At 35.4% G+C, this 26,649-nt stretch overlaps 2 protein-coding genes across 2 annotated transcripts; both read right to left on the bottom strand.

Moving 5' to 3' along the window:
- Positions 1–15,508: 15,508 nt before the first annotated feature.
- LOC120087813 (Late embryogenesis abundant (LEA) hydroxyproline-rich glycoprotein family) lies at positions 15,509–16,722 on the bottom strand. The gene has a single exon (XM_039044724.2). It carries the CDS (start codon positions 16,234–16,236, stop codon positions 15,685–15,687), a length of 552 nt encoding a protein of 183 aa, XP_038900652.1. The 5' UTR covers positions 16,237–16,722; the 3' UTR covers positions 15,509–15,684.
- Positions 16,723–17,674: 952 nt separating this feature from the next.
- On the bottom strand, positions 17,675–23,514 carry LOC120087781 (protein SUPPRESSOR OF K(+) TRANSPORT GROWTH DEFECT 1). The gene is made up of 9 exons (XM_039044677.2): positions 23,317–23,514; positions 22,519–23,211; positions 22,159–22,264; positions 20,580–20,778; positions 19,311–19,379; positions 19,153–19,227; positions 18,952–19,050; positions 18,690–18,845; positions 17,675–17,985 (listed from the first exon to the last, which is right to left on the bottom strand). Exons 2-9 carry the CDS (start codon positions 22,988–22,990, stop codon positions 17,860–17,862), a joined length of 1,302 nt encoding a protein of 433 aa, XP_038900605.1. The 5' UTR covers positions 22,991–23,211; positions 23,317–23,514; the 3' UTR covers positions 17,675–17,859.
- Between the last annotated feature and the right edge of the window lie 3,135 nt (positions 23,515–26,649).

Raw genomic sequence — 26,649 nt, 5'->3', positions numbered from 1 at the left:
TGTGTATTATTACAAACAACGAGACTCCGGGAGAATTAGGACACAAATGCTAAGGAGTTTACAACTCACTCAGGATTCAGGTCATGTTACCTATGGTCATCTTGGTGAAATGAAAATCTCTATTATGAATGGTGTTATATAATGAGACTAAAAAATCTGTGGTTCAGTCTTATAAAAACTTCTTTGTATAGAATATCCCCGCTGCATGTCTAATATATAAATGATCAGGTTCAAATCATTCGTAGCACTTTACAACAATTGTAACACCTACAAAGTGGGTCATACTCATAGTGTCAATAAGATAAGGTACCCAACCTTATCCATATACTACAAACCCTTTAGGTTATCACTTAAACATGATCCACCTGTATGTCTCCACATACATGTTTAAGTTACAACAATAACTTTGGATGATAATTTTTTGTGGTTAATGCAACTAAAATATCACATATTTTATAAACAAAGTGAATAAAAATATCACATATTATTAATCACATAAGAGTTTTATTCATATAATGTTTACAAATTATAGGAGCCTACAAGATTTAGAGCATCAACCCCAATAGTAACACCTACAAAGCGGGTCATACTCATAATGTCACTAAGATAAGGTACCCAGCCTTATCCATCTATTACAGATAACGTGGAAAAAGGATTAATTATCATATAATTAATCAATTAATTAATTAATTAATATAATCATATTATATTTATATCCTATAATTTGATATCATATATCTACTATAGTATTTTCTCCTCTACTTGATATAAATCATATTTATATCTAATTTCCTCCATAAAAATATATCTCATACATTTGCCGATTATATCATATATAATTAACTAGTCTAATTATATCATATACAATCAAACTTCCTCTTGTCAATTTGAACATTTCAAATTAACCCAAATACTGGTTCTTGACTTTATTCAAGCTACCCAGGGCTCCTAATAGACATTTTTCTCGAAGCTCCAACGGTACGTGAATAGCTGACTAAACTCTTTAGCCACGAGATCGACCATTCGTTAACTGTCAGACATTCCACTAAAGACCAACAGCTGAACTTTTCTTACCACAGATATATTTCTGTGTCCATCGGATATAACAATTCATGAGTATGTTGACTCTTCACAAATGCTCGTAAACACAGTTGGGCCAAATTACCATTATGCCCCTGTAGTTACATCTCACTCCTTATGTACCACCGATTCCTCTAATAAACAATACAACATAGTCCAACTATGTGTGAACACCTCTCAAGCCAAGAGAAGGTGTGTGATGCCACATCATTCAACCCCCGAATCAGCCCTTAAGGGAGCCATCTATCTACTTACCCCTGGCTCGAGGGAGGAGTGAATTCCAGCTCCCAATTCAGACGAATCCCCAAAATGGTAGGTTTGAATTGGCGAACTGGTCACTCGCACCCATACAAATCAAAGGACCGCCCTCAATGGCAGGAGTTCCTAACTCACTTAGGATTGAGGTCATGTTATCTATGGTCATCCTAGTGAAGTGAAGTCTCTGTCATGAACGGTGTTATATAACGAGACGTTAACACTTCGTGGTCAGGTCTTATACAAACTCTTTGTATAGGACGCCCCCGCTCGCATGTCCCCAACACGAATGATTAGGATCAGACCATCTGTGACAAGTCATAACACTTGTGACCATTCCATAAAGTGAGTCGCGTTCATAGCGTTACCTGGATAAGGTTTCCCTCCTTTATCCATATACTACAAACCATTTTGGTTATCACTCAAGACATGATCCACTTGTATGTCACCACATACATGCTTGAGTCACATACAGATAACCAGGGATTTTATGTTTATTGGTTTGTGGTAAAGCAAATAAAACAAGTAACTGAGCAAAAATTCAAGATGTGAAGTAAATATCATATATTAATAACACAAGCGTTCGTACAAACTGTTTACAAACTACAAGACACGAGACTTTAGGGCATCAACCCCAAAAATCTCCCACTTATCCTAAAGCGAAGTGGGGTGTACAAAAAACTTAGTACAAAACAATACACTAGGGCATAAAAACTCAGTACAAGAAAATCTCCCACTTGCCCTAGTCTAACCGTGGTCGATCCTGTAGACCCATGTTCCATAGGTGACCCTCAAACACTATAGCCGTGAGAGCCTTCGTAAATGGGTCAACAACATTAAAATGGTCTGGGTTAGACTGATCTGTCTCATTTTTTCAACCTCTTAAGGTGTTTTAGGATACATGTCTTTAGACAAACTGACTCCATGCCTGAACGGCAGTAGGCCCCTCTTGGAGTCCTGCATCGAGTACTTGAGCAACATCTTATCAATGTACGATGCTTGAGACAGTGCTAGCACTTTGTTCTTACGATCCCAAAAGATCTGTATACCTAGAACAAATTGAGCCTCTCCCAAATCTTTCATTTGGAATTGGGTCGCTAGCCAGTTCTTAACTGCAGTCAGTAGATCTACATCATTCTCAATGAGGAGGATATCGTCTACATACAACACTAGGAAGACTATTGAAGCGTTGATGATCTTCTTGTAGACACAAGGTTCATCAATATTTTGGTCAGCCATACGACTTGATTGCAGTATCAAACCGTATGTTCCAAGATCGAGACGCATGTTTCAGTCCATAAATGGACCGATTCAGTTTGCAAACCTTTTACTCTTGACCTTGGGCTATGAATCCCTCGGGCTGCACCATATAAATGGTCTCCTCAAGATTTATTAGGATTGGTATCCTAATTCTCCCGGAGTCTCGTTGTTTTGTAAAGATACACATTGTTCAATGTATAAAATAAGTGTTATTTAATTTTGGCATTTACTTCTATCCAATAAACAAAGCTCCTTGGTTATCTTATGTGAACTTAAGCATGTATATTTGATATACAAGTGGATCATGCCTTAAGTGATAACCTAAATCCGTCTGTAGTATAAGGATTAAGGTGGGATACCTGATCCTAGTGACACTACGGATACGACCCGCTTTGTAGAGGTTTACAAGTGCTGTAAACTACTACAGATGGTTGATCCTGACCATTCATGTGGAGACGTAGAGCGGAGGTGTCCTATACAAAGAGTTTGTATAAGATCTAGACCATGAGATGACTAGACTCGGTATATAACACCATTGATACTAAAGACTTACATCTCACCTAAACGACGATAGGTGACACGACCTCAATCCTGAGTGTTTTGTGAACTCCTGCCTTTGAGGGCGGTCCTTTGATTAGTATGGGTGAGAGTGGCCAGATTGCCAACTCAACATGCCTACCTTTTTGGGGACTTGTCTGATCTGGGAGTTGGGAATTCAATCCACAATATGAAATTCACTTCTTTCTCGAAGCAGGGATAAGTAGAGAGATTGCTACCTTAAGGACTGATTCTGGGGCTTGAACATAGTGGCCACAGCTTCTCTTTGGAAGAGAAGACTCAGTCATAGTAGAACTATGATTTATATTCATTAGAGGGATCAGTGGTACTTAAGGAGACAGATGTAACTATAGAGATATAACGGTTATTGGCCCAGCTGTACCTACGAGCGATCTGTGAAGGGTTTTCGCACTACTCATTGGTTAAGATGGACACATAATATATCTGTAGTGAGGAGAGTTCAGCTGTCAGTCTTTAGTGGTGTGCCTGGCAGTTAACGAATGGTGGATCCCGTGACTAAAGAGTTTAGTCAGTTATTCACGTACCGTTGGAGCTTCGGATCTATAGGTCCATGAGGTCCCCTTGGTAGCTTGGATTCATGTTGAAGGATAAAGTTCTTGGTGTTGATTTGAAATGTTCAAATTGACAAGAGGTATTTTGATTATATGTGATATAACCAATATGATGTATGAGATACATCTAGTGAAGGAATGACGTAAATGAGATTTACATTAAGTACCATGGAATAGAAAAAGAACTATGGTTTATATGTTTCATGAGATGACATATTAAAACTATAGGTTATAAATATAGTATGATAAGTTGGTTATCATTTATATTTATAATAATATTGATTATTAGATAATTAATATTTTTTCTTTTAAATAATCAAATGTAGTTGATCATGGTAACCGTGAGGTTTTAAAAGGAAACCGGTTTCCTATTTTGAAAAAGAGGTTTTTTACAAAAGATTGAAAGGTTTTGAGTTTTCTCTCCGACGAAAAGAAACTCACAGAAGTCGTCAAGTAAATACAGATTTACTAAATGACGGCTGGGCTAGGTAAACGATCGTACAGGTGCTAGTTAAACGATCGTGCAGTGTTTACTAAACGATCGCATAGCGTTGCTAGACGATCGATGGCCCAAGGTAAACGATCGTGTAGAATCGACCGAGCTAAACGATTGCATAGCTTTTGCTAGACGATCGCATAGCTTTATCTAAACAATTGGGCATCGACCTATACAATAGGTCTCTGACTTCTCCCACTTGCCCAGTCGTGTACACGATCTATCTTTCCTTCGTTCGTCTGCCTCACACCAAGTCTGAACAGAGCCCACCCTCTGGATTCTCACACCGAGAATACCAAGGTCGCCTTGTTGATGGTGTCATACTCAACTCGAAATCGTCGAGGTTTTTCGGAGGCCGTTCGTGGTGTTGCGGAGGCTGTTCATTGTTGCGGAGGAGTTCGTGACGTTGAGAACGAGCGTGAAGTGTTCGTGCGGTGTTGCAGTTGTATAAATCGGGCGCTCATGGTTGCTGTGATTGATTAGAGTGCACACGGAGCGTAGAGATGTTTCTGCATATGTGCGTAAAGTTTCTTCTGTACATTTATAGTTCATGCTGTAATTTCTCTATATATTTGTATAACCATTTGTATTGAAGTCGACTGTAAATGTATTGTTGATTCATTATTGTAATTTGGAATAATCTTACTTCTACTGCTCACGGAAATCATCGTCCCGATTTCCTTCAAGATTGTTATTCAGAAAGGCTGTCTTGACGTTCATATGCCAGATCTCATAATTATAATAAGTTGCATTGGACAGGAGGATGTGGATCGAGTATAACATGGAAACAGGCGAGAAAGTCTCCTCATAGTCGACTCCCTCTACCTGGGTATAACCCTTTGCCACAAGTCGAGCCTTGAAGGTCTGTACCTTCCCATCAACACCCCGCGCTTGTAGATCCATTTACAATGTATAGGGCGAACCCCAGCAGGCTAATCTACAAGATTCCATACTGAGTTGAAGTACATCGACTCTATCTCGAGATCCATGGCCTTGACCCATTCATCCTGGTCAACATCCTCCATTTCCTTCTTATAAGACAACGGATCCTCAATGTCACCATCTACTACCATAACAAGGATTTCGTGAAACCCAGATAGCGAACAGGTGGGTTCGCACCCTCCCACTACGTCGAGGTTCCCTCAACTCTTGAGGTGGAACTGACCTACTGGATGAACTGAAATCAACAACTCTTGTTGATGTAGCAGGCTCTTCAACAACTCTTGTTGAAGTTTCAGTAGTTTCATTGGAAAGCTCACGCAACACGACTTTGCTTCGTGGACTCTGCTCCCATATATGATCCTCCTCCAGGAAAGTAGTGTTTGTTGAAATAAACACCCTATTTTCCATCGGATCATAAAAATAACCCCCTCGTGTACCTTTGGGGTAGCCTACAAAGAAGCATAACCTCGATCGTGGTTCCAACTTCTTGGGATTAGCCTCAAGCACATGTGCAGGGCAACCCTAAATACGGAAGTGACGTAAACTAGCTTTACGCCTATTCCACAACTCCATAAGTGTTCTTGCAACACTCTTGAAGGGAACATAGTTGAGTATGTACACCACAATCTCCACTGCGAAACCCCAAAATGAGTCCGGTAAGAAAGTGTAACTCATCATCGAGCGAACCATGTCTAGCAAGGTCATATTTCTTCTCTCCGCTACATCATTCTGCTGAGGTGTACCTAGCGCTGAGAGTTGGGAAACGATTCCATATTCTATCAAATAGTCCTGGAATGTTAAGTCCAAAAACTCTCCACCTCGATCCGATCTAAGTGTTTTAATCCGTCTATCCAATGCGCTTTCAAATTCACCTTTGAACTCTTTGAATTTTTCAAAGGATTCAGACTTTCGTTGCATAAGATAAACATACTCATACCTAGAGTAATCATTAGTAAAACTGATAAAATACTCATAGCCACCTCAGGCTCACACATTCATAGGACCACAAAGGTCAGAATGTACTAACTCAAGAGGCTTTTTGGCTCTATAACCTTTTCCAGTAAAAGGTCGTTTAGTCATTTTACCCTCAAGGCCAGATTCGCACACAGGCAAAGAATTTTCTTCTAACTCACTTAAAAGTCCATTCTTCACCAATCTATCAATCCTATTGAGATTGATGTGCCCTAAACGTAGATGCCAAAGTTGGGCATTTTCTTTTGGAGACATTCGCCAACGTTTTGATTGAGTTACGACAGTTCTGAACATTTCAGTATTATGGAGGGAATTAATGGCTAACGGCCTTAGTACATATAAATTCCAATTCCAGATTTGTGTGCAATAAAAACACCATCTTTATGAATAAACGCTTTATTCACATTAAAAAGAGATAGTATATTTACATTGCATTAAACACTTTACAGAAATAAGGTTCCTTTTTAGTTCAGGAACAATATATACATCATTTAAAACAAGAAACCTATTCTGTAAAGCTAATTGGAGTCCTCCCACTGCCACAACTGAGACAATGTGCTCGGTGCCTACTCGCATCGTCATCTCACCAGCCTCCAGCTGTCGTCAAGATCTAATCCCCTGAAAAGAAGAACAAACATGATTAGTGGCGCCTGAATCAATTATCCAGGTAGAATCATCATTCTCCACGAAACAAGTTTCAAGCACAAGTAAATCACATTTACCTTTATCAGCCTGGGCCTTAGCCTTAGCTACTTTCTTCTCTTTCAGATATCGAGGACAAATCCTCTTCCAGTGTCCATCTTGGTTGCAGTGGAAACACTTTCCCTTAGCAACCTGTGGATGCCTCCTTGGGGTGACAGGCGGTGGGTTAGCAGGTGCCTTTTCTTTTCCCTTACTACCCTTCTTTTTCTTCCCCTTTGTAGAGTTAGAAGCAAAAGATGCAGACTTCGTTCCTAAGGTCAAACCTCTATGGAACGTCCTGGAGGATGAAGCAACATTTGCCTCACCCTTCTGCCTCTCCTTACTTTTCAGTAAAGATTGGTATGTCTGCAACTCGTAGTGGAGAATTGTAAGGTTATACTTCACTTTGTTAAGAATCATATTACTGACAAAGTGTAGGAAGCTCTCCGGTAAAGAATGCAGAATTATGCTAACCTGGCTGCCTTCATCGATGGTAGACCCATTCAACTCTGCCACATTAAAGTGGACCATCATGTTTAGCACATGTTCACGAACAGAGGTGCCTTCTTGCATTTTGGAGTTAAATATGTATTTAAGAGCCTCATGCATAAGCTGTTCAGACGGTTGTTCAAACATCCCCTGTAGGGACTCCATGATCTCACGTGCTGAGACCATAGGCTCATGTTTCTTAGCTAAGATTTCAGAAAGACTTGCCAAGATGTAGGCTCGGGCCTTCTCATTCGCCCTTGTCCATCACTCGTATATCTCCCGAACATTTCGAGCGGCATTTGGAGCTGGAATAGGAGGACAAGCCTCCGTGAGAGCGAACATGAGATCCTCGATGATTAGGATCGTCGTGATCATGTGTTTCCATGTTGCGAAATTATCGCCAGTAATTTTTTCAGCGCGTAACAACAATAACGTGGTTATTGCCATTTGAAAATGTTGTTGAAAATACGAACAAAACTTTTATTAGATTTTGCTATACCACTTTTAAACCAATCAGTTTTGCAAAACAGTTTCAAATACCTTAAGTTATAGACTTCTATTTTGCAACGATGCCTCAGTGAGGCAGGACAAACGTCACCGGTGGGGTGATCAGTTGCCCCTTCGCTAGGATGAGACATTCTAAAAAATTAGGCAGAACCAACTTTTGTAACTGAACCTAAAAGCCACCATTTTTCGGTCTAGAATCGTTAACATTTAACTATTCCGTATAAGTGTAACCCCTCGCTTTCGGTGCCAAGTCCCGCCCTAATGCGCTTACCATAGGGAAAAGACAGATTAGGACAAGAGACTAAGTTACCTTATCCTCTTACAGGAGATCAAATAAAGAAACGTGCAAAATTGCCATCCTTTGGGGGTCACTCTCAGGATGCCTCAAGGCGATGCGCAGTAACTTTATTCAAACTAACGAGGGAGACCGAGGGATATGCTGTCGTACTTCCCGCTCCCAGTTACTATGAACATTCTCTCCATCCACCTTGATATTGACCTACCCAAACACCATCCGTTGGGGGGACACGCCAAAGGTGCCACGAGACCGAGGATAGATCTCACGGTGTGGACTATTTAGGAGAAACGTGAAAGGTTTAAGTGAAGCATCTTATGCCCCAAGTACCTCCCACTCAATGTTCTACCTAGGGATTCATTAACCTAGACAATCCGATTACTGATTTTAGTCTAAGTCGTCTTTTTAAACTCTGCTCATAAACAACGTTTGTCTATGAAATATGAACAAGTTCAAGTAGTTACATTTAAACATTTTAATGGACTGTCCTTAACTTGCATGCATGCACCAAATCTATCTAATTCACCTTTCCAGGTAAGTTCCCAGGTAGGGGTGTTACGTTTCCGTCAACTTAAATACCCCAACCTAGATAGAACCCACCTTAGACAAAAGGTCTCTTATAGATAGATTTGCTACACTTTAACCTTTTATTAGCCAATTTAGTCCTATTAAACTGATTAAAAGATTAAAGCCTTAGGGTTGCTAATCGTATTAGAACCGTGATCTTAGGCCTATGTGATCCAAGTTTTAAACACTTTAAAACCATGAATTTAACCTAAGTGAGCATGCATGTCTTGCTTATTTCTTTTAGTTCTAATTTCTCTTTAACTTTTAAAAAGAAACAACTAAAACCATTGCACACAACGAGGCGTTTATAACATTTATAAAGTAACCTATGTGTCATGCTTCATGCAATGTCCGGTCATTACTATATATAACTTTTATATATAATGCGTAACAACCTAGCAAACATACTTTCATTCACCCTTATACTATAACAATTATAATATAAAGATGATGTATGTCAATGCTTTTTATGCATGCATAAATATAACTCTTATATTATATGATGCATGAGCATGCTCTTACATAATTAAATCATGCTTCTCTAAATTATAACAATTACAATAAAGAGATGATGCATGACCATTGCAAAACGTAAGGTGGGATTTACTATATGTGCATACCATATGACATATAAAGACATACATCGCAAGTAATAAATAAAGGATTAATGGATCGGGATGAGCCTTTACTAAAACCGGAATGAAAAACCTATCTATTACATTTTTCATCGAGCAAACTGGTTCACAGGCGAACCGGGTCTTGAACCACCAGGAGGTCTTCATCGTGTAGTAAACTTCAGTAGGTAGACGATCGTTCAGCATGCACTAGACGATAGGAGCAATATTAAACAATCACGTAGACGACGACGAGGCTGCGAAGCCTGATCGTCCATGCGATCGTGTAGTGCGACGATAGGTAAACGATTTACCTTGCGTTACTAAGCGATCGTTTAGTTAGTTATTAAGCGATGAAGCTTGCTAACCTAAACGATCGTCTAGCACGCGCGCATTTTAAACGATACGCGGGCGTCTCAACATATAAATGATGTGTGCAACCAGGTAAACGATTTACCTTGCGATACGAAGCAATCATTTAGTCAGTTACTAAGCGATCGTTTAGTCAATTACTAAGCGATAAAGCTTGCTGACCTAAACGATCATCTAGCGCGCCCGCACGTTAAGCGATCCGCGAGCATCTCTTTGTTTACACGATGCGGTACTCAGCGATCGTGTACTCGATCGTCAACCCAATGCGACCAACTCTTGATCACATTCCCCATCGTTTAAACGATGCGTTCAACCACGACCGCGTACTCCTTCATCTTTACGATGCGATCAACAACGATCGCGTAGAACACCTTCTGCACAATGTGATCAACCCTAGTTCGCCTTCTTCCTCGAAGAGCCACAACGCTTGCCCAGAACTTCGACGAATGACTCAAAACTTCAAATAAACTTTGAATACAGACTCGATAACGATTATTAATGCCCAAAGACGCATGGGCCTTTAAAATAACCGCAAATGTAAAAGGATCTAAATCAAACCAAGGCTAATCATCCCGAAAACATTCATTAATCCTGCACATCCACAGCAGATTTAACAATTAAACAACGTAGAAATGCACCCACCATGAATGTTTATTTCATTTCGTTGCAACAGATGAAATCGGAGTATCAGAACCTGGCTCTAATACCAATTGAAAGATCTCATATATAAGAGTTCCATGAGCGCGTTCGGATTGCTCTGATCTCACAGTGACCGAAATGCAAATATATACATTCAACACATACAGTTATGCAAATAAACTTTAATTAACGGCATGCCGTGAACAACAAAATCATAAGGGAAAGAGTTCCATACCAGTTGAAGACTAACTTCAAACTTCAGAACTCCTACGCAGCAGAAACCCTCTAAGTGATCTACCAACGCCCGACGGGAACGTCGACTGCAGCAGCATGATCAATGCGAACTCATGACTGCAACAGGGACAACACCACCACTCATAAGCCTTGGGTATTCTCGGAGTGAAACCCCAAAGGGTGGGCTTTGGTGAATTTGGTAGACGACGGAGGAAACACGAGTCGTGTAGTCGATAAGCAAGTGGGAGACAAAACGGCGCTATCGCATAGCAGAAGTGTTTATCGTCTAGAGGAGCTACACGATCGTGTAGGATTTACTAAATGATCGATTAGGAAAAGATGTACGGTCGTTTAGTTAAATCGGCACATTATATGATCGTTTAGAGAAGCTATCCGATCGTGTAGGAAATAGTGTGTGATTGTTTAGCACGAGATGGATGATCGTTTAGGCGGAGAAGCGACTATTGTATAGGCTCTTGAGCGATCGTTTTCTTTGACCAATACACGCTTCATGAAATCTTTTGGGCGAATGACAGATTATCGATTGCACTATTCAAAAATGAAAAACTTTTTTCATTTTAACTCATCGGTTACGATAACCGATGTTGCCCACTAACCCACGTCCGAATGTGGAAAAAGGATTAATTATCATATAATTAATCAATTAATTAATTAATTAATATAATTATATTATATTTATATCCTATAGTTTGATATCACATATTTACTATAGTATTTTCTCCTCTACTTGATATAAATCATATTTATATCTAATTTCCTCCATAAAAATGTATCTCATACATTTTCCAATTATATCATATATAATTAACCAGTCCAATTATATCATATACAATCGAACTTCCTCTTGTCAATTTGAACATTTCAAATTAACCCAAAGACTGGTTCTCGACTTTATCCAAGCTACCCAGGGTAACTAATGAACCTGTGGCTCGAAGCTCCAGCGGTACGTGAATAGTTAACTAAACTCTTTAGCCACGAGATCCACCATCCATTAACTATCAGGCATTCCACTAAAAACCAACAGCTGAACTATTCTTACCACAGATATATTTTTGTGTCCATCGGATATAACCAATCATGAGTACGATGACCCTTCACAGATGCTCATAAGTACACCTGGGCCAAATTATCGATATGCGTCTCACTCCTTAAATATCTACTGATTCCTCTAATGAACAATACAACATAGTCCAACTATGTGTGAACACCTCTTGGGCCAAGAGAAGGTGTGTGGCGCCACATCGTTCAAGCTCCGGAATCAACCCTTAAGGGAGCCATATATCTACTTACCCCTGCCTTGGGAAAGAAGTGAATTCCATCTTATGTAGCTAAGTTCTCAGCTCCCAAATCAGACGAATCCCCAAAATAGTAGGTTTGAATCGGCGAACTGGCCACCTGCACCCATACAAATCAAAGAACCGCCCTCAATGGCAGAAGTTCCTAACTCACTCAGGATTGAGGTCATGTTACCTATGGTCATCCTAGTGAAGTGAAGTCTTTGTCATGAACGATGTTATATAACGAGACGTTAACACTTCGTGGTCAGGTCTTATACAAACTATTTGTATAGGACGCCCCTGCTCGCATGTCCCCAACACGAATGATCAGGATCAGACCATCTATGACAAGTCATAACACTTGTGACCATTCCACAAAGCGGGTCACGTCCGTAGCGTTACCAGGATAAGGTTTCCCTCCTTTATCCATATATTACAGACCATTTTGGTTATCACTCAAGACATGACCCACTTGTATGTGGACTTGTATGTCACCACATATATGCTTGAGCCACATATAGATAACCAGGGATTTTATGTTTATTGGTTTGTGGTAAAGCAAATAAAACAAGTAACTGAGCAAAAATTCAAGATATGAAGTAAATATCATATATTAACAACACAAGCGTTCATACAAACTATTTACAAACTACAAGACATGAGACTTTAGGGTATCAACCCCAATAACATTAAATAAACATACCATATCTTGAATAATCATCAGTAAAAGTGATGAAATATTCATAACCTTCCCTTGCTTTGACATTCATCAGACCATAAAAGTATGAATGTATTAGCTCTAAAGGTTCTTTGGCTCTGTGACCTTTTCCAGTAAAGGGTCTCTTAATCATTTTACCTTCAAGGCATGACTCATACACAGATAGGGAATTTTCTTCTAACTCGCTTAGAAGTCCATACCTTAGAAGACGGACTCCCAACATACCTTAGCTGCTAACATGAAGTTTGCACACACGTTATCGTTGTTGAACTTCGTTATCAAATTCAGACTCAATTGATGGATACAAAGTTCGTGGAATGCATTAGAAAAAACTGTAGCAATATACTTTGCAATGTTTTTGTGTCGATTGAATACGAACACTAGCCCATTAACCACGCAAATGGTAGCTTGCAACCTTCTCATGAACCACGTCTACAAATCATAGTTTCCTTATCCCCCAAACCGAAAGCAAGCAGGTACATTTGCTTATTAGCATTTATTGATACCGCTACGAGCATAATACCCTTATACTTTCCTTTCATGTGTGCAGCATCAACCACAGCCTAATGTAGTTTAGAAAACCTTTGATCGCAGTCCCAAGTGCCATATACACATACTTAAAATACCCATTAGGATTAGTCTCCAACTCATATTGGGTACTAGGATTGGAAATCTTCAATGCTTCAACGCTTCCCTATATTGTGGTAACAAACGAAATGACTCTTTAGGGGACCCTCTCATTAAGTATAATGTAGCTTCCCAAAACAAATAAATATGGGAGGCATCCCTAAAAAAATCACACATATACAAAAAAAATTAATAAAATCATTCAAAATCTCGGAGAGATTGCGTAATCTCAGTGCATCTATATAAATATCTTACCCGAGATTTCAAACTCTACACTAAGTCTCGAGGTAAATATACTCAATCACGGCCGAGTTTATTGAATTTCCATCAATTTTACGTAAACAAGCACGAAAATATAAATTATTGGGCTCAGTAGCATGCAAATAACAACTAAAACACATTTACACAAGACAATATTGATATATATATATACACCTTGTTTTTTTTTTTTTTTTATTGTGTGCAGAAAGATGAGACTTAAGGGTTTGAGGACTTCCAAACACTAGCAAAACGTTTGAGTAATTTGTTTAAGAAACTTGTTGAGTAAGTCAATCGTTAGGTTTCTTAAAAAATTGGATATTATATAATATAATAATATTTTTATTACTAGGGGAATATTCATAAAATTTATTTTCCATCAAGCAAATTTGATATTCAAACATTCAAATAACTAACTCAATCTCGAGCACGATCTCGACCGAGAAGACCCGAGAAAACCATTCTAACGAGTATTCAGAAAGCGTGTTATTTTTTAAATGTGAAAAGTAAAAAAGGTTATTTTGGACAATTTCTCATTTTCAATGGTAGAGGATTTTTTTTTTTTAAGATTATTTTTCTCTTTCTATTTGGCTCTTTAATTTTAGCCTGTTATAAAAGATTTTGAAATTTTAATTACTACCCGAATCAATATACCTGAAAATAAATAATTTTTTGAACCTTCTGATATAATGATATAGTAGAAGTTCGTATAGAAATTAGATAACAATAAAAAGACAATCATATGACAATGTTAGAAACTAAGATTAGACACTACTAATTATGCGACAAAAAATAGAGGTAATAAGATGTCAATCAAATAGCAATATAAAAAACTACTAAATTGAGATTAAAAAAAAATAGAACATAATCAGATGAGAATCAAAAGGAAATCAGATGGCAACATCAAACACTACTAACTAATTGACAAAAAAAATATAAGGTAATAAAAAAGGGTGAAATATGTAAAAGTAAAAGAGAAGAAGAATTAATGCTCAAGTAATTGAAAGTAAAATAAAACTCAAATAATAATTGATATAAACAGTAATTAGTATCAAATAGTAATCAAATAGCAACAGATAACAATATGTATCATTAGCAATCGTATAACAATCAATATCAAATAAAAATCAGATAGATCACATAACTATCAAATAACAATTAAATTTCATACAGTCAGTGGAGGCATTTTTTACTTTTCAATTTTAATGCCTCATTTAAATTGGACTGGACTGATTGATTTTGCTGTTTTTGCAAATTTTATATTGTGTGGATATGAATCTAATTTTTATGATTTATTTTGGCTAGCCCTTTTAAAAATGAGTTATAAATGTTACTATTTACGAGAAAAAAAAGTTACATAAATGTAAATAGAGAGGAGTTTTTTTTTTTTTTTTTTTTTTTTTTTTTTTTTTTTTTTTTTTTTTGTATGTGAGGGTTAAGTTAGAAGAATAAATCCACAATAGCGTAGTTCAATTGACATAGTACTTGTACTATCAACTTCGAGGTGTGAGCTCCTCATCCCAAACTTTAATTACAATACCTTTTCAGAAAAAAAAAAATCAATCAATCAATCAATTCAGTCTAAATATTTCAAAATTATACCATCAAGTTCACTATTTATGAAACAGTTCAATGGTTAATCGATGTTTCCCCCGAATTATGGTTGACATATTTTAAAATTAAAATATAATAGTTGTTTTTTGTCTTTTATATCTAAAATCTTAACTCCTTTTCTCTCTCTCTCTCTCTCCCTCTCTCTTTTTTAATTCTTTAAAATCACTTAGACTAAATTGAAGTTTTAACTACCAAGACCAAAAGTTTGCCCAAACCACTTGAACCACGTTTATAAATTATCCATTTTAAAAAAACAAACACACACTGACAAAGTAGACAAATAAAAGTATAACATATGATTGAACCTTAATCCATTTCTTTCCACTACTATAATAACCAAAGTCCACATTAGACAGCAATTTGTTACTCAGAACATTAGTAATTTCTTAGAGGGTGATATGCTCAAATCCCAAACAATAGTCAATCAATTAATTAAATGGTATTTCATCAAAGCCTAATGTTTAAATAAAAATGGAAGAAAATTTATGATTTTTCATTCAATCGATCAATTCTATTCCCACAACTAACCAAAAACATGAGGAAAATGATACTTAATTTAGCATAATAAAACAGGGGAGTATGATTATGAATTTGTGTACCAAAAATCCATTAATATCATAAAAAAAAGCTAATTGATTAAGTAAGAAAGAGCTCAAGTTGAGAAGTGTTTTCCTGATCAAGGACATCAAGGAAGACGGGATCAACGGTCAGATGGCTGTCCACGTGGACCTTGAATTTGTGACTCCACCACAGCACTTTGGCAAAACCCCCAATGTCCACACTCGCATCCAGAATCATCTCTCGCTTAGCCACGTCGGAGATGAACCGGCTGCCGTGGTGGGCCAATTTCAGGCCATCGAGCCGGGCCGGAAGTCGGAGGACCTGACAGGATCGGGGCTGCTGCGAACCGGCATCGACCTGGGCCGACCCCAGGAGGGAACCGTCGTAGAAAATGGACATGGCGGTGGAGGAGTAATGGATGGGAGCTACGTTGGGGTTGGTGACGTGGACGGTCAGGATGAGCTCGGCGTCCACCACCGGTGGCTTCAGCTTGAAGGAAGTGAATTTTATTGAGATCAGGTGGAAGGTGGGGTCCTTGGGCTTCGCGGAAACTATCGCCGTCGCTGCAATTGCCGACGCCGCTCCGACTAGGGCGGAGCTCCAGCTCCAGTTACGCTTTTTCCCCATATTCTTTGCCGGAGGAAGGAAGGTGGAATAGGTAGGTGAGGGATTTACCGAGACTTTGAGAAAGTAAAGTTAAAGGAATTGAAGGAAATGGAAAGATAGCTGTGGAGACAGAGTGGGAATACCAAATGACGGTAATAGCCCCACTATGGACAGAAGAGATCATGGTCGGAGGAGGGTAGAATTGGAAAAGAGGAATTATGTTGAATTGGGAATGGAACTCAATTGACGGATTGCGACCAAGGAGATCGCGTGGCCGACTGAAGCCACTGTTTGGAAGGACGACGGTCACCGACGATATTAATCATTTATAAGGCTGCATTAACTTTAATTTTAATTTTTCTTCTTTTTTTCCCCTTCTTATTATTATAAAATGAAAGAACTCGTTTCCTTTTTGAATTAGTATATATTATTGATGGGGATGGAAAGTTTAATTTGGCAGAAGTTGAATTACTACACAACAATTCAAAATTTTTGGAATTTTAACATGTGAAATCATTGATGTGCAATTATAAGTTTCTAACAACCTTACAAACTGTCCGATTCCTAGATTCCAAACAATAATTACCGTCCCAAAAATTAATAATGCATTAGAACCAAACATTAAATATAGATGTTGATATCGATATCAAGATTTCAATTTTACAGATATACCGATAAAATATCGATATCGAATATTTTTATAAATAAAAAAAAAATAGAAATTTATTTAGATTAATAATTAAGTTATTTTTATTCTCAAACGTAATTCTATTCATATTAGATTAAATATGAGATGAAACACTTTATTTTACATGTATATAGACAATTCAACCTAACAACAAATATTTTCATTTTGGTTAGAACTTAGCAACTTAGAGGACATTATCGTACAAGTGGCCATTTCTGTTAAACAAGTAATTTAATTAGTTTTATGGACAAACTCTCAAAAAGAGGTTTGAAAGTGGCTATTTCATCCCTAGGAGACACGTGAATAGACATTTCAATCTATAACACAACAAAATAATGTGTTAAGATCTCGTTTGACTTTATTATTGAAAAATGAAATCTATTTCCTCTATAAAATTTGCATGAATCCTTAGCCAAATCTCAAAAACAAAACTACCTTTTTAATCTATAAATTTTGGCTTAGTTTTTCAAAATATTGGTAAAAATCAGCTAACAATACAAAAGACTTTAGAGATGAAACGATCGGTTACATAATTTTCAAAAAGTAATTCAAATGATTACCAAAATGGAAGCTTAAAAATTCACATTCTACAGAAGCAAACTGGGATTCTCCATCATATCGCAGTAAATATCCTGTATAACAAAACACTTTCTGGAAATAATGTTTTACGCACCAAATTAAGTACCTAAATGCTAAGAATAACATTAGCAAGCACCATTAGTTATTTCAAATTTTTTGTAACTATACTATACACAAATTGGAGGCATGAAATTTGAGAAAGGTCAGATTTCAATGTTTCTGCTCAATACAAAATGTGCATATTGGCTTCTCCTTCAATGGACAATTGAAAAATATATAAATTTGTTGAGCTGGAACAAATAAATAAAATACAACTCTGATGGGTTGTACGCAATAGTGACAATCAAGATAGACTCGATATAAATATAACAAACTCGTCAACCTTCCTCTCCAAACTCTTTTGTAAACCTTTCATGAATTTCCAGATCAGATTTACTCACAGTAGGCCTTTGTCTAGCTAGTACCTTGTCAAAGTCTGTTCTTGTAATTGGAGGAGGAAGAATCTGCACCAAAACACACAAATGTTTAGCGAGATAATAGCAAGCCTTAAACAAGGGTAAGTTTCTTACTTCCATATCATGTAAGGACTAAAGAATGGAATAAACAGACTACAAAACTTCCATCTATCAACCACTGACTAAGTCAAAATATTATTAGAAAGCATTCCCTGATCAAATAATAAATCTTCTCCAACATGTAGGGGTATATACATGTATCTATAGAGACTTCATTTTTGGACAATGCATAAAATGTTTATTTTTAGAAAATGAAAAATAAAAAATGAAATCATATAAACGGCTCTATACATGTATCTTCTCCAACATGTAGGGGTATATACATGTATCTATAGAGACTTCATTTTTGGACAATGCATAAAATGTTTATTTTTAGAAAATGAAAAATATGAAATCATATAAACGGCTCTAAAGTTCAAGATGAACAGATCCCTAGTTTGTTTGTTCAATCAGGCATCATTGGTCATCACCATTGTGCTATTGACAACGTGGCATCCAACCAAAAACAATGCATAAAATGTTAAAATATAATAGTCTGTATTATCATATCTGCAAGCTTGTCACTTCATTAAAGTTGCGAGTAACTATCTGGTAATAAGCAGCCACAAGGACCACAAGGAATACCCGTACTGCATGTCAGATATCAAAATTTTAATCCAAAAATTCATCTAGGATGGTGAGACACGATGTACCTTTGAGGCGAGTCCTTTGGCTGCCAACTCTTGCATGGTAATTTGGACAGCACCTTGTTGTTTTGGTCCACAAGGTACCCACATACCATCAGGAGTCTTAATGAAGAACATAGCGTCTTGAGTTTTACGAACAGGTTCAAAGAGCACATCTTTCACCTGCAAATTCCAAGGAGTCCATGAACTACCTTCTGACTAATCTCTGATAAAGATTCAAGGCACCAATTAAAGATTTCAGTTCATCCAACTAATATTACACACTTACACAAACTGAAATATCTGAACCCGAGAAACCATCTGTCCTGCGTGCTAAGCTTTCAAAATCTGCTTCCGTTAAATTATGTGGTGTATCCCCCAGATGCACCTATTTAAATAGGTCTAGGAATATTAGCAAAGTTCATTCCAAACCAAAAGGAAAAAAAAAACTTGCTTTTAACAGGAGAAAATAAAATATAATTCCCAGAACTTTGAACATATGCTGTCTAGCTTTCAAATCAGGAAGAGGAATGTATATCCGCTTGTCAAACCGTCGACGAATGGCCTGTAAACAACACTTATTGGTCAAATATGCATTAAACTTCCGTAATCCATTACATGATGTGGAAACAGAATTTTCCTCTTCACCTGATCCAAAGCATAGGGAGTGTTTGTTGCAGCAAGAACAAGAACCTTTTGATCATTGTGTCCTACACCCTATTAATGCAAGAGATATATACTTCAGTTTTCAAATAATATTAATAACAAATGAGGTAAAATAAGACAATATCCGTGGAGCTTGTTTTGAAACCATTTCTAAATCAGTTTTCTGTTTTTCTGAAATGAAATCAAATAAAAACATATTTGGATTTGGATAACTATTTTTCAATTATGTTTTTCATTTTTGGTTCTCTTTGCTCTCATGGATGAACTATTTTTTAAATGAAGTGAAGTTGTTCCTTCTTATGCAATCACACATTCGTGAATAGTGATTTTGATAGAACTAATACCATTATTAAAAATAGTTTAAATACAAGCTTCCAAACAAACAGCCATCCTTAAATTCTGATTGTTTGAGGGAAAGGAAAAACATAATACATAACCAAAAAAAATATAACCCTCCAAAGGTCCAAATAATTTACTTCCCCTTTCCCTAATCTATTCCTGAAGCAAATCACATGGTAATCTTGTCCAAAATAAAATAATAGACAATAAACTATTGCTGAGTTAGTGACACATGAATAGATTATTTAATTGTAATTAGAAATTAAACTATCTTTTCATCGAGCAAATTTAACCACGCATCAAAATTCATCTGAAAAATTATTCAACATGGAGATTGTATGCAAGGAAACAGAAAGCAACAACAACAACAACAGGAACAAATGGCATGCACCAAACATGTGGAACAGACATTAAGGGTTGGAAACGGTAAAAAATAATAAGAGAAAATGCTAATGAGTTCAGACCCCTCGGCGTCAGGGTTGCTCATCCAGGTCCCCATCTTTGCCCATAGCCCAACTACCAGATTTTAAAACGTGAACGAGGTAGCAAACCCGATACACATGGGAAAGTTAGAAAATTTAGGATATTGACAAGATATGAAACAAACCAGATATTCTAAAGCCTAAAATTTAAGCAGTGAAAACCCAGATAGATGGGCAGAATCACAGAAACAAGTAAGTGAATTCTTAAGTCTTACCTATTACAGAACTCTTTAGAAATAATTTAAGTCAACTTTCAATTGGCTAGAAAACACTTGGACATAGGTCAGCAGCAAGTAAGGACACATTTTCTAAAAATGAGCATTCTCAAGACAATGGAATGGGCAAAGGATGCAAAAGATAATAATAATAATCAACATCCCTCCTTTAATACACAAAATACTCACGCTGTTACTCTAGAAACAAACAATACCTGCATCTGCACAAGAAGTTCAGTCTTAATGCGTCTTGAAGCTTCACTTTCATTACCTTCACCTCGTTGACCACACAATGAATCTATTTCATCAATAAAGATGATAGACGGAGCACTATCACGAGCCATTTGAAAAAGATTTGAAACTAGCTTCTCACTTTCACCCATCCATTTCGAGACAAGGTCCGAAGAAGAAATGCTATAAGCAGAAAATGGAGGGGGAGAAAAATCAATTTAAAACAAGAGGTAGAGAACCAGTAAATAGCTGAGATTAGTGATAACTAAAAACACTTTCAAATAACTGCCAAAGATGTGCTATGTGGTGTGTGTATGCCCTGCAATTAGACAGAATGGAAATGAAAGCAAAGAAAATGGTCACCAAAAGTTGTTTTGGTATCCATCCCTTTATTTTTTACAACCATAAGTTGGATTCTATCTTGTAAGATATTTTTGTTTTTGTATTCCCCACTTTATATCCACTTGAAGCTATTCAATGAGTTCAAAATGTGCATAGCCATCAAAGGTATTTGAACTGTATTTCAATAAAATAAATCATTAAACAGGTAGCTTATTGTAGTCCTCAAGATTTTTAAAGCCAAAAACCATAATATGCTCGTGAAGCAAGTAAATAATGGAAGATCACAACAATCCACATCATTCCTATTTCAATGTCTCACAGGCCACGCTAAGAAAAGGCAAATATAAGCTTTTTAATATAAAAATTGTAGAAGAAAATGTTCAAGTCCATTTCAAGTGCATTTGTTGTCCTTTGGTTATCAAGAGCAAAAGAAAGGGTAGGTTCTACCACTTAAAATTTGACACAGATGCATCTTCTGCATTAAATTTGCTAACTGGCCAAACCCTTTATATTAAACTTCCTACTTCCGTACTTACCACCTTTACCTTCAGTCAAATGTTCCTCTTGAGTTTCCTGCCAAGCAAACGGATTCTCCAATCTAACAGTCTAAAACTCTCAAGAATTATCAACAAGAATCTCCATATTACTCAACTATACAAGGGATCCCATAAAAAGAAGATTAAAGCTCACTAATTCAATAATTAATAAATGAACAAAATAAAACTAAAGAATTACAATAATTACAACAAATTACATTATATAAACAAAACCGATGAAGAAGACCTAGGAAACCTACCTTTTTTTTTTTTTTTTTTGATAAGAGGATCTAGGAAACCTACCATAATGCATTCTAGCAGCACATCCTATTTTAAGGATAAATTCTTGAGATATTGTTGAACAGAACATTTAGAAAATGAAATTCCCCACAGCTAAATCTGTCACTAATCCCTAAGATCCTCAACTGTAATGCATGAAAGATATTTAATAAGAGACGTCACTTTAAAATGATATTGTTCATACTAGCTGCACGTTTTCAAAAGCGAACATAAAGCAGCACAAAGTTCATATATTTTGTTGATGGCATAAAAATAGCTACATTAGAATTCTAGGGTTGTAAGTGGCTCACACAGTCGTATTAACAGCTAGGACAGTGAAGAAATATATAGCGACTACACAAATCACAGAAGACAAGTTCATATGCTCAAACCTCGGGACCATTACCTGAAAAATGTTGAGTCAGCCTCCGTTGCAACAGCCTTTGCCAAATATGATTTTCCAGTTCCAGGAGGCCCATATAACAAGAAAGCTCGCCACGGTCGCCTCTTGCCTAAATAAAGGCAACTGATTATCTTTGACATGACTTTAATTAAAAAGCAAGTTGGAAATGAGAATACAATATCCGACAAGTTTATCATATGTCCAATTGAGTCATTAATCCAAGCAATTAATTAGGATGAGATTCACCATTATAATTAAACTAGAAGATTTCAATCCAGCATAATTGTAATCACGTCAAATCAAACTCAAAAAGAAAATCGCAGCTAGAAGAACAATATGCTAGTAGATAAAAATGGAACTAACCAGTAAAGAATTGTGGGAACTTAACAGGCAATATTACCGCCTCTTGCAATGCCTGCTTGGCGCTCTCCAATCCAGCAACATCGTTCCACTTGACATCCGGCTTCTCCCTTATGATTGCCGAATTAAGACCAGCCCGTAACTTGGCCTGTTCTGGATCCTCTCCATCCCCTCCTTCTCCATCCTTAGGTTTCGTCTTGGGCTTAGTTGCAACGGCTGCATCCCCATTGGAAGCTGGACCAGGACCGCCGTCATCGAGAACCGCCCGTATCTCCTCGGCACGGCGCAAATACTCGGTGAATTTCTGGGTAATAGCTTCCTTGATCTTGGGATTCTTTTCATACTTCAAATGAGTTTTGAAGTACTCCAAAGCGTTCATATACAGGGGAAAGGCTTTCGCGTAATTGCCAGCATTATCTTCTTGTACCGCCTGCTTCACGAACTCAATAGCTTGCTCCTTGAAATTGCTATACATCTCTTGAATAACTCCAACCAAATTTCATAGATAGACTAAAACCACGACGCGATCCAAAAACAAAAACCCTAGAACATCGATCTTTGACTATCTCAAAGCATGCAAAACAATTGAAATCTTAGATTTCTTCAAGTGATGGATTTCTCGTGAAGCATACAACGTTAGCCCTTGTTTGGAAACACTGGATTTTGATGGATTTCAAATCCCTTGATTTGAAATCACTTTTGAAGTTTGGAAAATATAAAAAAAAAAAAAAAAAAAAAAGGATTTCAAAATCAAAATTATCAGAAATATTGCTTCGATCAAAAGAAAATTTCTGACGTTACCCCTTGGCGTGGCGGTGCGTGGCTGCCGCAGGGAGGAGAAAGAAACCTGGGTGGTTGGCGATGTGGAGCTGGACGTCGATGGGAGAGACGGGAGAAATAGAGAATAATTGAAAGAGGTGGAGAAAGAAGAAAGCCACGGCCACGGGCCCAGGGTTATTTTTCTTTTTCTTTCTCTCTTCTTTAATATTAATAATTAATAATATAATAAAAGATTAAATCTTATTTTATACTTAGAACTTTCGACCAAATTCTATTGTGATTCTTAAACTCTAAATAACACTAGTTTTTGTCTTTAAATTTTTAAAATGTATTTATTTTAATCTTTATTATTAAAATTATATTGACTCTTTAACCTACATATAGATAAGCTTGTATTTTTTAGGAATGTAAAGTAAAATGCTAACAATCAACCTGTTACAATATTGAACGACCAAAATTTTGAATTAAAAATATTTTTTAAATTCGCTCACTTTATCACCTTATTTAACATTGAAATTCTGGATTTTTTGGGTAACTTTATTTAGTAGCTTAATCATCCAAACATATAAGTCATCTCGTCATTTTGTCAAAGAGTTAACAAAGTTTTAGTATATATGAAGATCAAAATCATCATTTTTTAAAAGTTCATAAACTGAAACGTAGATTTTAAAATTTTCAAAACTAAAATAAAAATAATATTTAAAATTTAGAGACTAAAATGAGAATTTTAACAATTTAGAGATTAAAATAACCAAAATAAGATGGAAATCTATAATAAAATATGGGGAAGATAAGATGAAGGTTATTGTTTCTTTAGTTACTATCCACGTATCTTTAATAATCAAATTAACCATAAAAATATAATCTAATCAATCAATTATGTTATAAAATTCAACTAATACATTATCTTGACTATTTGATATTAGATTTTTATTTATCTGTTTATTATTATTATTCTAATTAATTAATATAAATTGAATTATTTTAATAGTCAAATTAAATATTTTGAATAATCCAAATTAATGTTTTAACATAAAAGATATTTCTTTTTATTTCAAATAAAGCAATATATTAAATAATACCAAATTTAATTCTATACTACATCAATTATTTTCTTGCATTTAATTAAGTAATTATGTAATTATAGTTTTCTTATATAAAATTTGGTTGTTTTCTAATATAGGAAATGAGGTGGAGTGATTATGAAACGGTCAAAATCACTTTTTTTTCTTGCCCGAATCACTTTTCCTTGAAATCATGATATTTAGTATGGGCTAAGATTGATCTTAGAAAAATTAAAACCATTACAAATTGATTTTGGAGTAATTAATTAATATGTGGTTTTTGTTAAGTGAATGAGCGAGAATCAGTCCCAAAATGGCCATCTAATTCACTTTTTGCTAAAATATTGTTTGTTATATATTTTTTAGATCATTTTTTGTTTTAAATATTAGAACAAAAGATGATAGACATTTGAATGGTTAATAAAACAAAGAATTATACATGTTTTGAATTTTCTTGCTATATCTATTATAAAAATTCATCTTACTCAAAATATTTACAATTCATATAAGAATTTAACAATAAAATAAAAAGAAATAGATACTTATTTAGTTAAATAATAAGTTCTCAAATAGAAAATACAAATTTGAGTAATTGGGTAACTCTAGATTCACTTTTGGAATCATACGTAATAATCCAAAATAAAATCTAAATATATGAAAATCACTTATTAAGAGCTTTGTACCAACATAAATTTGATTATTTGAAAATCAATTTCACAAAATTAATTGTACCTAAATCTTTTTTTCCCCCTAATATCACTACTCCAATTATCACTCTCAAACACACAGATATAGCAAAATGTCACTATCAGTATATTATGTCTATCGATGTCTATCAGTATCTATCACTATAGAGTGACATTTTCCTATATCTGAAAATATTCCAGTTTTCCTATATTGAAAATATTTTCAATAATTTTACCATTTAAAATAATTTCTATAAAAATGATAAAATAAATATATATATTTAACTTCCACACATTAATTATATCAAACATTTATATTTAATATGCATATCCATGAAACAAAATATGTGATTCAAACGTGCGTATATTAAAAAAAATGTTTTGATTTTCTAAACAACCGAACAATAAATCTTATTGTTTTTACTAATTTGAATGTCACTAAAATTTATTGAATTCCAAACAAAATTAAAATTTGTAATTTCATTTTCATCTATTACAATTGAGTAATATAAAAATATTTCCTTCAAATTTTAGGTGTCAAACAAATCCTCTCTTTTAAATTTTTGTTGCGACAATAACGACGATGTTTTCCAAATTTAATTTACTCATGTTAATTTGTTTAGTGTGAGAAATAAAAAGTTTTAAATCATAAGAAAATGAATCAAAATATTCATAAATATAACAAAATTTAACTGTCTATTTGTGATAGACCTCGATAGTCTACCATCTATGTTTATCTGTGTCATGATAGACACAAATAGTAGTCTATCACGATCTATCACAAATAGACCGTGATATTTTACTAATATTTGTAAATATTTTCAGTAGTTTTGTCATTTAAAATATTTTTCCTTAAAAACACAATTCATTTTTATTAAATGCTATACTTTCACTATATGCTATTAATATTTTTTTTAATGAAAAATTGTCAAAATAGCATAACTCAATTAGCCCAGTACTTGTATAATCAACCTTGATGTTAGAAGTTCAATTCCCCACTCCCACATAATGTATATATATATATATATATATATATATACATGAAAATGTAATATAATCTTAGTCTAAATCCTTTTTTGGTCCATGAATTTTAAGTCTTATTTTATTTTGGTTTATAAACTTAAAAAAAAAAATGTTTTTGAACTTTCAAAAAGTGCTTACTTTGGTCCATACTACTAAAATTCTATTAACTCATTAACATGATGATGAAATGACTTGACTATGAAATGAAATAACACTTAAATATTTTCAAAAACTTATTTATTTATTTATTTTATGATTAGGCTACCAAAAAAAGTTAGTCATGCTAAAAAATTTAGAGTTTTAATTATGAATTAGGCGGTAAAGCGATTTTCTATAAGAAATCTCAAAAATCATTTTTGCGTTAAAGATTTTGGCCATTGATATTTTACTTCACTTCTTAAACAAATTTCATCTTTAAAGAGTTAATATAATTTTAATAATATAGACCAAAATAAATATTTTTTAAAAGTTTGGAGACTAAAACAGATATTTTTAAAAGTTCAAGGGCCAATATAAAACAAAACAAAAAGTTCAAAATAGGATATAAACCTCATAGGGATAAAAGAGTAATATATTATTCT

This window comes from Benincasa hispida, chromosome 10, assembly GCF_027475165.1.
Source record: "Benincasa hispida cultivar pf3 chromosome 10, pf3_genome.v1.1, whole genome shotgun sequence".
Classification (NCBI taxonomy): Eukaryota; Viridiplantae; Streptophyta; class Magnoliopsida; order Cucurbitales; family Cucurbitaceae; genus Benincasa; species Benincasa hispida.
This window is presented reverse-complemented; position numbering and strand designations above follow the sequence as displayed.